The 13,390-nt window shown below is 43.8% G+C and overlaps 1 protein-coding gene across 1 annotated transcript in view; it reads right to left on the bottom strand.

The window, feature by feature from the left end:
- szt2 (SZT2 subunit of KICSTOR complex) overlaps positions 1–13,390 on the bottom strand; it is a 114,813-nt gene that overhangs the window by 57,684 nt on the left and 43,739 nt on the right. The window contains 5 exon segments of the mRNA XM_046353138.1: positions 489–627; positions 850–924; positions 8,986–9,418; positions 9,638–9,931; positions 10,147–10,332. Of these exon segments, the coding sequence (XP_046209094.1) occupies positions 489–627; positions 850–924; positions 8,986–9,418; positions 9,638–9,931; positions 10,147–10,332 (1,127 nt within the window).

Raw genomic sequence — 13,390 nt, 5'->3', positions numbered from 1 at the left:
AGATCATTCTTATTTGTTAATTGGCAGCTTTTTCAAGTCATAGTAGGAGGACCACACAACATAGCAGCAGAGGGTGACTGCAAATCTACTTTGACAGACATGGTTATTCTATCAACAATTGCACAAGAAATCGTTGGAGCCGCAATTTGTCGCATAATTCATTAAACCGACATAAAAAAGATCCCGCCATGTCGAACGAACACATTATCTGTTGACATTTCTGAAATTTAAACGACACTTCCTGTTTCAGTCAGAGCTGTTGTGATTTTTTATATGCCGTATGACTTTACTCAACTGTGGACAGAAACGTGGTTAGTAAGAATAATATTGAATTTATGAAATGCATTTCCAAAAGGGTTCTCAGGAGCTAGATAATGGAAACATTATGGAACAATTATGTCATGTTAGATGGCAGTCTGAAAAGTTCAAATAGATGATGAGAACCAGTTATGAGCTGGATAAGTGTCCTGCCTAAGCCCCTCCCTCACCTAGACTGAGAGTACACCTCCACTCTGTCCTGGTGGATCTTAACGATGAGCCAGAAGTCAGGCATCAGAGGGGCCTGGGACTCCTGCTCATCCACAGTGGGGCTCTCACACTCAGAATCACTGCTGCCACCGTCATAACCTGAAAATATACAGGTAGATATGAGTTTTTTTTATGTCTCAGAGATCAGTTATCATTAGAATTGGTATCATAGTCATTATTGTCATCATGGGCATTACCAGCAGCATTATCATCATCAGTATCATCATTGTGATGAAGATCATAATCCTTATCATCATCATTATCATTGTCATTGTGATAATCAACACTTTAATCATCATCACTATAATGTCCATCTCTTACCCAGCATGTCAGAGTCCAGGCTGCCTTGACTGGAGACCACACTCTGGACTCGACTGGGCCTCAGCTTCCCGCTGCCTGAGGAAAGAAGGAGATGGGTTCTATAGTCTCACGCCACAACACATTCACCGGAGTCAGCACAGCCCAAGGGCATGCTCACTAGGGCACATGTAAAATGAAAACAAAAAAAATGTATTTTTGAATGTACAGACAGTACCCAGCTGTTTCACGGCGCATTCTTCAGGTTCGTGCCTACTGAACAACCCAGGCCCAATCTAAACAACCCTCCCTAGCACTGACCAATCTCAAGAGCTCTACTATTCTAGACTCTCCAAGGCATGACTGAGACCCTCAGGGCTTTTTCCTCCTCCCTTATCCTGGCAGAGCCTATGAGTCTCCCCAAATCAGTGTTGGAACAAGTACCCCAGAGAAAGGGGGGGGGGGGTCATCACATGTATTATTCTGTCTGTCTGTCAGCTCTGATCTGAGCTGTGTGCTGCTCCCTGTTGATTTGGTGAGGAGAGGGAGAAAACAGCCTGGAGGTAGACACTCCGTAAAGCTGCAAGCTAAGCCAAGAGACTTGTGCTGTTAGTGCTGCAGATGATTCACTCACTCACACAACACTCGCTCACTTCTCAATGGTTTATCATCGGTTTGACAGTATCTGCTACACGCAGCTAGCCTTGCAAGAGACACTCCACACAGAGGGTAGACGACGACACATCCGCCACACTGGCACCTAAAGTCCCCTCCTGTACTTCCAGTTCACCCACAACTCTGTGGCCGCGCACGACTAACACCATCATTCATTTTGCAGGCGACACAACGGTGGTAGGCCTGATCACCGGCGACGATGAGACAGCCTATAGGTAGAAGGTCAGAGACCTGGTAGTGTGGTGTGAGGACAACAAGCTCTCCTCAACGTCAGCAAGAAAAAGGAGCTGATCGTGGACTACAGGAAACACCATTCACCTCCTAGAGCTGTCCGCCTGGCCAAACAAAGCAATTGGGGGAGAAGGGCCTTGGTCAGGGAGGTGAGCAAGAACTCGATGGTCACTCTTGACAGAGCTCTAGAGTTGCTATGCGGAGATGGGAAAACTTTCCAGAAGGAAAACCATCCCTGCAGCACTCCACCAATCAGGCTTTTATGGTAGAGTGGCCGGACGGAAGCCAATAATCAGTAAAAAGCACATGAATGCTGTCGTGGAAGATTCAGAATTTGTTGGTAACGTGTAAGATGTTTTATATTCATCAAATGTGTGTAAGTTACTTCTCATCAGAATGGTATTTTTGTATAATACTGTGGCGGGTTGCAGTTATCTGTTCTATGTCAAGACTAAGTTGCATGGGCCGCAGAGAGGGGAGAGGTCAAAGTGTCATCATGTGTAAACATATCTCTTGACTCCACAATGTCTGTGTGCCAGTTCAGTGTGTCTCCGTGAGCTTGTCCAGGATTGGTTGTATTTAGAGTTGGTTGTATCTAAATGACAATTTGATATGCCTGTTGATATGGAGGATTGGTTTATGGTTCTGGGGTTTGAGTAAGGAGACAAAGATGAACGATTTATTATGTCTATGCTGTCTGACTATGTGTGTTCTTTGCTATTAAAGGATGGCAGTTGCAATGCAGGGGGGGCTCTCAGAGAATTCATTGAGAGACACTGAATTTATCTGAGAGTCACAGGGTTGTGATAGAGCTCATATAATTAAAGATGGACTTTGATAACTAACTCTGACTTGTCTGTGTGGTTTGCTCCCATGATTTGATAAATAGAGGAAATTTCCACAACAATGCCAGCTTGGAGTTTGCCAAAAGGCACCTAAAGGACTCTCAGACCATGAGAAACAAGATTCTTTGGTCTAATGAAACTAAGACTGAACTCTTTGGCCTTAATGCCAAGCGTCACGTCTGGAGGAAACCTGGCACCATCCAGGGTGCCAGGACCTCCAACAGGACAAGGACCCTAAGCACACGGCCAAGAAAATGCAGAAGTGGCCCAGCCAGAGCCCAGACTTGAACCCGATCTAACATCTCTGGAGAGACCAACCTGACATCCAATCCGTGAGGGAAAAAAGTATTTGATCCCCTGCTGATTTTGTACGTTTGCCCACTGACAAAGAAATGATCCGTCTATAATTTTAATGGTAGGTTTATTTGAATAAGACAGAATAACAACAACAAAAATCCAGAAAACGCACATCAAAAATGTTATAAATTGATTTGCATTTTAATGAGGGAAATAGGTATTTGACCCCCTCTCAAATCAGAAAGATTTCTGGCTCCCAGGTGTCTTTTAAACAGGTAACGATCTGAGATTATGAGCACACTCTTAAAGGGAGTGCTCCTAATCTCAGTTTGTTACCTGTATAAAAGACACCTGCCACAGAAGCAATCAATCAATCAGATTCCAAACTCTCCACCATGGCCAAGACCAAAGAGCTCTCCAAGGAAGTCAGGGACAAGATTGTAGACCTACACAAGGCTGGAATGGGCTACAAGACCATCGCCAAGCAGCTTGGTGAGAAGGTGACAACAGTTGGTGCGATTATTCGCAAATGGAAGAAACACAAAAGAACTGTCAATCTCCCTTGGCCTGGGGCTCCATGCAAGATCTCACCTCGTGGGGTTGCAATGATCATGAGAACGGTGAGGAATCAGCCCAGAACTACACGGGATGATCTTGCCAATGATCTCAAGGCAGCTGGGACCATAGTCACAGAGAAAACAATTGGTAACACACTACGCCGTGAAGGACTGAAATCCTGCAGCGCCCGCAAGGTCCCCCTGCTCAAGAAAACACATATACATGCCTGTCTGAAGTTTGCCAATGAACACCTGAATGATTCAGAGGACAACTGGGTGAAAGTGTTGTGGTCAGATGAGACCAAAATGGAGCTCTTTGGCATCAACTCAACTCACCATGTTTGGAGGAGGAGGAATGCTGCCTATGACCCCAAGAACACCATCCCCACCGTCAAACATGGAGGTGGAAACATTATGCTTTGGGGGGTGTTTTTCTGCTAAGGGGACAGGACAACTTCACCGCATCAAAGGGACGATGGACGGGGCCATGTACTGTCAAATCTTGGGTGAGAACCTCCTTCCCTCAGCCAGGGCATTGAAAATGGGTCGTGGATGGGTATTACAGCATGACAATGACCCAAAACACACGGCCAAGGCAACAAAGGAGTGGCTCAAGAAGAAGCACATTAAGGTCCTGGAGTGGCCTAGCCAGTCTCCAGACCTTAATCCCATATAAAATCTGCGGAGGGAGCTGAAGGTTTGAGTTGCCAAACGTCAACCATGAAACCTTAATGACTTGGAGAAGATCTGCAAAGAGGAGTGGGACAAAATCCCTCCTGAGATGTGTTGAAACCTGGTGGCCAACTACAAGATACGTCTGACCTCTGTGATTGCCAACAAGTACTAAGTCATGTTTTGCAGAGGGGTCAAATACTCATTTCCCTCATTAAAATGCAAATCAATTAATAACATTTTTGATGTGCGTTTTCTGGATTTTTTTGTAGTTATTCTGTCTCTCACTGTTCAAATAAACCTACCATTAAAATTATAGACTGATCATTTCTTGTCAGTTGGCAAACGTACAAAATCAGCAGGGGATCAAATACTTTTTTCCCCTCACTGTATATAACATTCTATTAGTTGCAAGAATTTTGTATAGTCATTTAAATTGAAAAGTTAAAAGTTGTGCATCCGGCGTTGTTTTGCGTATCAATTCATAAACCATGTGCTATAGAATGGGTACATCGAAAATCTCTTAAACTATTTTGCAATTTAAATGGCACAGCTATCAGTTTTTTGGTCCTTTTTTGGTCCTTAAATGAAATTTGTATACATTTTTATTTATCACATTTTTCTTTAACCAGTTATGTTCTTTAATACAGGGCCGACATACAAGTTCCTTACCTTTTCCCCTTCTACTTGCCTCTTCCATTTTTGTGGCAATGCTGCAATTTATTGGTTGTGATTTTAGGTAGAGCAGACATTTCCATATGTCTGTGTTAGCTGCATGGGTGACATAACTCCAGTCCTATGTATGATCTAATTCACTGAAATTATACCTTTTTAAAACATTTCTTCAAAAAATACAGGGTTTTAAATTATTTTGTATATTTGAATTTAACCACAATATTTGTTGTATTATTGGTTCTGTCTTTTCAGATGGATTAAACTGAAATCGCAACTAACTTTCTAAGGCTTGTTTAAGAAATAAATATATTTTGGAGATTATTTCCTTTTAAAACAATCGAAAGTGTAATCTGAATAAAGGGAAAACGGCCCTTCTTGAACATAGGATGAGACATTTGTACCAATTTACTAGAGAACCAGTTTGGATTTAAGTATAACTTTTGTATGACTGATGCCTTTAGTGAGAGGTCTAAGTCTTTAATATTTAATCATTTCTGCCCTCCGAATTCATATTCGTTATATAAATAGGCCCTTTTAATTTTATCTGGCTTGCCGTTCCAAATAAAATTGAATATTTTATGTTCATATAATTTAAAAAGCAGGTCACTGGGCGTAGGCAAAACCATAAGCAAATAGGTAAACTGTGATATGACAAAAGAGTTAATCAGGGTGATTTTTCCACAAATAGACAGGTATTTTCCTTTCAAATGGTGGCAAGATCTTATCTATTTTTTGCTAACTTTCTATAAAAAATGTATTGGCGTAAGATCATTTTTCTTTTGGGATTTGTATACTGAGTATTTCCACATCTCCGTCAGACCATTTTATTGGTAAACTACATGGTAATGTAAAATTAGCTTTTTTTTTAGTGATCCAATACGTAATATTGTACACTTATTATAATTTGGTTTTAATCCAGAGAGAATATCACAAGTACCTAGATCCTCTAAGGCCGTGGAAAGACTAATTGTGGTTTTAAAAGAAAACATTCATCATCAGCATACAATGACACCTTCGATTTTAAGCCACCGATTTCTAATCCCTTAATATTGTTTGATCTAATCTTAACAGATAACATTTCGATGGCAATAATAAATACATATGCCGATAGTGGACAACCTTGTTTTACTTCTCTAGAGAGAGTTTAAAACTTTCTGAGATGTAGCCATTATTTACTATTTTACACCTAGGGTTACTATGCATTACTTTAACCCATTTTATAAGAGATTCCCCAAAATTGAAATATTCTAGGCATGTATATATAAACTCCAGTCATACTTTATCAAAAGCCTTTTCAAAATCACCTATGAAAACCAGGCCGGGTGTCCCCAATATTTCATAGTATTCTATTGTTTCCAGTACTTGTCTTATATTATCTCCAATGTATCGTCCATGGACTTCCTGACGGGCCGCCCCCAGGTGGTGAGGGTAGGCAACAACATCTCCACCCCGCTGATCCTCAACACTGGGGCCCCACAAGGGTGCGTTCTGAGCCCTCTCCTGTACTCCCTGTTCACCCACGACTGCGTGGCCACGCACGCCTACAACTCAATCATCAAGTTTGCGGACGACACAACAGTGGTAGGCTTGATTACCAACAACGACGAGACGGCCTACAGGGAGGAGGTGAGGGCCCTCGGAGTGTGGTGTCAGGAAAATAACCTCACACTCAACGTCAACAAAACTAAGGAGAGGATTGTGGACTTCAGAAAACAGCAGAGGGAACACCCCCCTATCCACATCGATGGAACAGTAGTGGAGAGGGTAGCAAGTTTTAAGTTCCTCGGCATACACAAGGTACTTTACTTCCTTTCTCAAAATATCATTTGGTGAATCATGCATGACTCCATCATTTGTAACAAGTTTTAATACATTTATTTTGGTAGCCTTTCTATATTGAAGATTGAAAAATAATTTGTGCATTTTTCCCCATATTCCATCCAGTTCCCTTTATTTTTATAATCTATTACACTGGGTCTTTCTTGAATAAGTTCCTCCATTTCTTTTTGTTTTTCCTCTAACTTATTCTGTGTCTCTATAGTACCGTTTTTATTGCTATCTAACTGTACTGTTAGTCCTTCAATTTCCTTTGTTAATATGGACTCTTGATCTAAATTGCTTTTGTTTTATTGATGAGTACTGAATTGCATGGCCTCTAAAGGCACACAAGTGTCCCATACAATAAGGGGATCTGCTGTACCTATGTTATGTCTAAAAAAGTCAGTTATAAATTATTCTGTCCTAGATCTAAACAATGTATCATCTAGTAGGCTTTGAATGAATTTCCAATATCCTCGCCCATGTGGAAATACTGTAAGAGTAATATATATGCCAAATATGTGAAGATCCGACCGCATTCTGTCCCCTATCAACAATTACAACTTTTGGTGCCAGAGAGAATGGCATAAGAAGTTTTTACAACTGTGTGAAGTCTGACAGAAACACAAACCAGACATTGGCAGACCTGCTGAGAAACTGCAGCAGACCGTGGTGAACCATGTCAATGAAATGCTGGGAATTGACCTCAATGAACATTTTCCTCCCAGCCGGGGGACCCGGAATGAATTTTTACTGGTGGTAGTGGACAACTACACACACTGGGTGGTCTTTTCCACTTCGCAAAGCCACTGCATCAGCCATTGCTCTAATTCTGCAAAGGGAGGTCTTTACCAGATTCGGGATTCCAGACCAAATTCTCTCTGACCGAGGTCTGCAGTTCATATCAGGAATCTACAAAGAGCTCTGTACCTACTGGGGTGTAGTTGCCAAGCTGACAACGGCCTACCATCCTCAGACCAATCTCACCAAGAGGGTAAACCGAACCCTAAAGGGGATGATTTCTTAATTTGTGGGGGGCATCAGCAAACAATGTGGGATCAGCATCTTCCTGATTTTATCTTTGCACTGAATTCTGCGGTCCAGGAGACTTCTGGTGTCACTCCTGCCGAACTCCACCTGGGAAGACCACTAAAAGGTCAGATGGACAGAGTCTTGCAAAGTTCCAATGTTTCACATGACTGCCCAGCGTTTGATGCAGTCCAACACCACCACACCTTACTAGCCAGAGTGGTTGGGCCCAGCAGAAACAAAGCCAATGACAGCTCAGCAACTATGACAAACATAGACGAGACATGTTTCCCACCCAAGTCTGAGTACAATCACATCATCTGTCAAAGGCATCTAAGAAGTTCACTGCCAAGCTAGTTTCGAGATGGAAAGGTCCATACCGTGTAGTGCAGCAGCTGGGGCCGGTGAACTACTTGGTCTGTTTGGAAGACACTGGGGAAGATGTCTGGACGGTGCATGTTGTTGACCTAAAGCCTGCTACCCTACGGCAGAAGAGCTGGATCGCAGGCAAAAGCAACACCTGCAGGACCTCTTCTTGGAGGACTGATGAAGACTTCCCTGGTTTTGTGTAGCAGGAACATGAACCTGCCAAAGCCTGCATCCTCTCGGTTTCCACAGGCTCCTGCATGGAGCCTTCACCATGCGCTGCCACTTTAAGAGCACATCAGCAGTCAGAAAGGAAGAAATAAAGATAGCTCTTCCGAATCTCTGGGAGGGAGCTCTTGGTTGGCGCGACAGTTTGATTGGGGTGTGCAATGCTGCAGAAGTCTAGTTTATATTCAGCGTGCTTAGTTTGTAAAGTGTTTAACTCGATCGTCGGTTTTACCACTCTAGAACGTGGTTACCTTTTGGGAACGCACCAGTTATTGATCGCATTGATTAGTAGCAACATTGTTGCGAAGCTTTGACATAGAAACAAACAAACCACCAGACGGACAGACAGCGGTTGACTTCAGGCTTGCAGTTGCACTAAGACCCTCTCTCTGTCTTCCCGCTATCGCTCCAGTGCTTTTCACTGCAGCAGATTTTTTTTTTTTTTTCAATGCGCCTTCCAATAGTAGTTCAGTGTCGCTGGACTACTATTGCCCTGCTAAACATATTTGGGTTGACATTTTAGTTAAAGGGAGGTTGCTTGCAAGTTTATTGTGTATTGCCATTTGAACTGTATTGATGTGGGCTGGTACTATTGACATGTGGCCGAGAAGACTTTGGACATTTTAAGGCCTTTGTTTTGTCTATGAACACCCCCGCTGTTGCAATTTGTTAAATAAACAACTGTATCCCTACTTAACACCACCCAACAATGCAGCTGTAACTAAAGGTACTTGATATAGTCTGGTTCTAGAGAAAGGGACACTCACTGTGGGTGGTGGACTGCACCGACTCGGCCAGGCTGACTGTGGAGGGGGTCTTGGGGGGCGAGGTGTATTCTGAGGAACGGTCGGTGCTAGTGCTGGGCTGGAGCTGAGGGGTGCTGACCTGGCCACTGTCCCCTGTAGCAGTAGAGGTAGAGGTGGAGGCGGAGCCCACGGAGCTCAGCCGAGGTCTTATCTCCTCTCCTCCTCTGCCCACAGAGCTCAGTCGGGGTCGACTGGTGGAGGCACCAACAAAACTCATCCGGGGGCTGTCACCCGCAGCAGTGGCGGTAGCACCAACTGAACTCAAGCGGGGTCTGGGGCCTTCCTCTGAGTCAACTCGGGATGGTTTGATTGGGGTGTAGCTGGGCTCCTGGGCTGGGTAACTCGCAGATTCACTAACAGCCCCAACAGTAGACTTCTTCTCTTCTCCCTGAACCTTAAGGTACATAAAATAATTAATTCAGTTTAATTTCATACACATTCCTCCATTTATTAATCCATTCATACATACATTCATAAATATTTCATTTATTCATAAAAATAAATTAAAATATAAGAGACCTTAATCCGGCTGGAATAACCATGAAAGAGGATGCTTGGAAATAAACTAGTTGGTGAGGTTGAAACTCCCCTTCCCCCCAAAGGTTTGACAAACCTCACTGTCTGGCTCTACCCTCGCCACCTCTGCTTCGTGGTCAGGTCTTCTCCCTGGTGTGCCATGAATTGATGGAGCCCCGTTGCTGTCGTCCACATCAGGACAGTGATTGGTTGGCTGTGAGTTCCGTCCAATCATAGAGTTCCATCCCGCCTCCCCAGGGTTGACAGTGCTCTCAGACAGCCTCTTAGCAGCCTGGATCCTCTGGGGGTGGAGCCTACTCAGAGACATGTAGTAGAAGTCATCTTGCTCTCCATTCATAAGATAACCTGAGAATGACATCCTACGGAACTCCTGTGGATGGAAGAATCAAGGATGAGGGTCAGTACCAATTTTCCTAATTGAAAAGCAAATCGTCAGAGTAGCACTTGGGTATGCAACATGTAAGGTTCCTGACAATGTGAAAAAAAACAAATTGACCCCACTAGAAAAAAGGGCCAAAACTCAACTTTGCTATGAAAGGAAAACAGTTCTCCCTGTCATCGCTTCAAGTCACCCTCCCACCATACCTCTTTGAACTTCTCCAGTGACTGCTCAGGGCCGAAGACAAACTGCAGAGGAACAACCTCACAGTGGCACCGTGGTCGCCCGCCTGAGCGAAACACGTGATCCGCCACCTTCTGTAGCGTGGACGAGCGGATAACCCGGGAGAGACGCAGCGCTGACACAATCTCGTCCTCCAAGAGCCAACGGATCTACAACGAGAGGCAACAAGGAGAGGAGAGGGAGAGGTGAGTGAAGGGGCCTGAAATCTGTAACTCAGTGACAGGGTGAATTCCTGCTATTTAGTGGTCGACTAGCTCAAAGTCAAATCAATATCAATATGAAGTTCCAAGATCGAGATCAAGTTCAAAAGTAATTCACACATGTGAGCGCTCACATTTTTCAACATGTTTTTGTTTTTACAAAAGGATAGATACATTTGGATTTTTCGGCAGGTAAATATGCAGGATGCTACCCTCCACCGCATGGCCTTCGCTCCAGATCAAAACTTCCAACCTATAACCTAATTTTGACAAATTAACCGGAGAGATTACTGCTGCCAAGGTTTCATTTTCCCAAGCTATACAGAGGGGGCTCTAGCAAACAAACAGCAGAGACCAGAGGACACCATTCCAACCTGGAACTGAGTGAGTAGTGTTTGGTATGATGCTATTTTGAAAGCCAAGAAGAATATATATTTTTAAATAAAGCACATTACAAGGATATGTTTTACTTTATGGGGACTGAATGCTGAGGCTCCCAAGCTTGCAAGGACAGACCAGATACAAATTCAATTAGCACTACGGTGTGAAGTAAAAGGTGTCGAGGCCTTTGGGCCCAAGTGGCAGGAGTCTTTGAAGCGCCCTCCGAAGCCCCCTCCTGCTGTTCAAAGGCCATTTACTGGCATTTTCTACAATAAATCTGCCTCCAGAAATAAACAAAAGCGTGTGACACCTACTCTCGTTGCCTGCTGCACTGCTGCTTGGATTCCACCTGGTGATCTGTTCACCATCTGCCCTGGCCCGTATCCCCCTGTCTGGTACAGGTACCTCCACCACACTCCCCCCTCTCTCCCAAGCTTTCGCTCGCCTCCAGCACACATGCACTGTTGGCGCGAGTGACTCTGAATTTACAATGGCTAGCCCCAAGTTGTTATATATTACATTTTATTCTTGTGCATTTTGCTATTTGCCTCATGACTCCTGCATACTTTGTTGACGACAAACATTCTTTACCCAAGCAGTGGACAGACTGTTTGTTCCACACTCAGGACTCTGACTCTCTATTGGTTACAGACTTTTGGCCTCCCATCCTATTCTAACCACCTCTCGCCGACTTTATTTTCATGTTAACTGATGAAATTGCTGTACAATGTGATCTTGTTGCCATCTGATGATAATAATAATAATATAATAATAATAATAATAATATAATAATAATAATAATAATAATATAATAATAAAATAATATAATAATAATAATAATAAATGCCATTTAGCAGACGCTTTTATCCAAAGCGACTTACAGTCATGTGTGCATACATTCTACGTATGATGCACATTCAGATTACATAAATCAGCACTGCAGAGCAGCACTCCCTGTCCTATGCTGTGCCTTGACTGTATTACTGTTGATGATATCTGAAAATGTGACTGCTCACCCTGGCCCACCTCCTGTTGCTAGGCCCAATTCTGACTTGTGCTCTGATATCTGCTTCACTAATTTCTGCTCTCGTAAAATCCTGGCTTTTCTGCACGTTAAGATTAGAAGCGTATTACCTAAAATGTATCAATTTTAAGTGTGGGTTCACAGCTACAATCCAGAAGTGTTGGTCATTACTGAGATGTGGTTAAGGAAGAGTGTTTTGAATACTGATGTTACCCTTTCTGGTTATAACCCAAAGGTGGGGGAGTGGCAATCTTTACCAAGGATCACCTTCAGTGCTCGTTTGTCTGCACCAAGTCTGTCCCCAAACAATTTGATTTCCTGGTTTTAAGCATTAAACTTTCAAATACCTCTTTGTTTACTGTTGTTGGGTGCTACCGTCCTCCATCGGCACCGGCATGTACCCTACCTGCCCTAAGCGCTCTACTGGCCCCTTACACTAAGTCTGAATGTGTCCTAATAGGTGACCTAAACTGGGAAATACTTAAACCACTTGACCAAGTCCAAACGCAATGTGACTCCCTAAATCTTTCTCAGATTATTACCAATCCCACAAGGTATGACTCCAAACACCCAGAAAAGGCTACTTTCCTTCATATTATCCTCACAAATAATCCTGATAGGCATCAGTTCGGTATTTTCTGTAATGACCTTAGTGATCACGGTTGTACAGCTGCTTTGTGAAAGTATCTGTCCTGATTTGTCATAGACGTTGCTAAAACACTTTAATGAGCAAGCCTTCCTTCAAGAACTGGCCTCTGTAAAATGGTATAGAATCGGCTTGATCCCCTCTGTCAAATATGCTTGGACCTTCTTTTATAATATTTTCAGTGGTATTGTTAACAAACACGCCCCCATAAAGAAAATTAGAATTAAAAACAGGTTCAGCCCCTGGTTCGACTGTGATCTTGCAGAGTTACTCAACCTCAAGAATTGTATTTGGTGAAAGGCTTGGCACACGCATACTCAGGCTGGCCGGCTATCGCTCAGGCAAATTAGAAATACGTGCACTCAGGCTATTCGGAAGGCCAAAGTGAGTTACTTTAAGGAGCAGTTCTCTCTCTGTGGGTCTAACCCCAAGAAGGCTTGGGGCTCCGGGCAGCCGAGCGGAAATGGAGGAAATGAAGGAAAACTCGCCTCCCTGCGGACCTGGCATCCTTTCGCACTCTCCTCTCTACATTTTCCTCTTCGGTCTCTGCTGCTAAAGCCACTTTCTACCACTCTAAATTCCAAGCTTCTGCCTCTAACCCTAGGAAGCTCTTTGCCACCTTATCCTCCCTCCTGAATCCTCCTCCCCCCCCCCCCTCCCTCTCTGCAGATGACTTCGTCAACCATTTTGAAAAGAAGGTCGACGACATCCGATCCTCGTTTGCTAAGTCAAACGACACCGCTGATTCTGCTCACACTGCCCTACCCTGTGCTCTGACCTCTTTCTCCCCTCTCTCTCCAGATGAAATCTCGCGTCTTGTGACGGCCAGCCGCCCAACAACCTGCCCGCTTGACCCTATCCCCTCCTCTCTTCTCCAGACCATTTCCGGAGACCTTCTCCCTTACCTCACCTCGCTCATCAACTCATCCCTGACCGCTGGCTACGTCCCTTCCGTC

Source organism: Oncorhynchus gorbuscha, linkage group LG06 (assembly GCF_021184085.1).
Source record: "Oncorhynchus gorbuscha isolate QuinsamMale2020 ecotype Even-year linkage group LG06, OgorEven_v1.0, whole genome shotgun sequence".
Lineage (NCBI taxonomy): Eukaryota > Metazoa > Chordata > Actinopteri > Salmoniformes > Salmonidae > Oncorhynchus > Oncorhynchus gorbuscha.
This window is presented reverse-complemented; position numbering and strand designations above follow the sequence as displayed.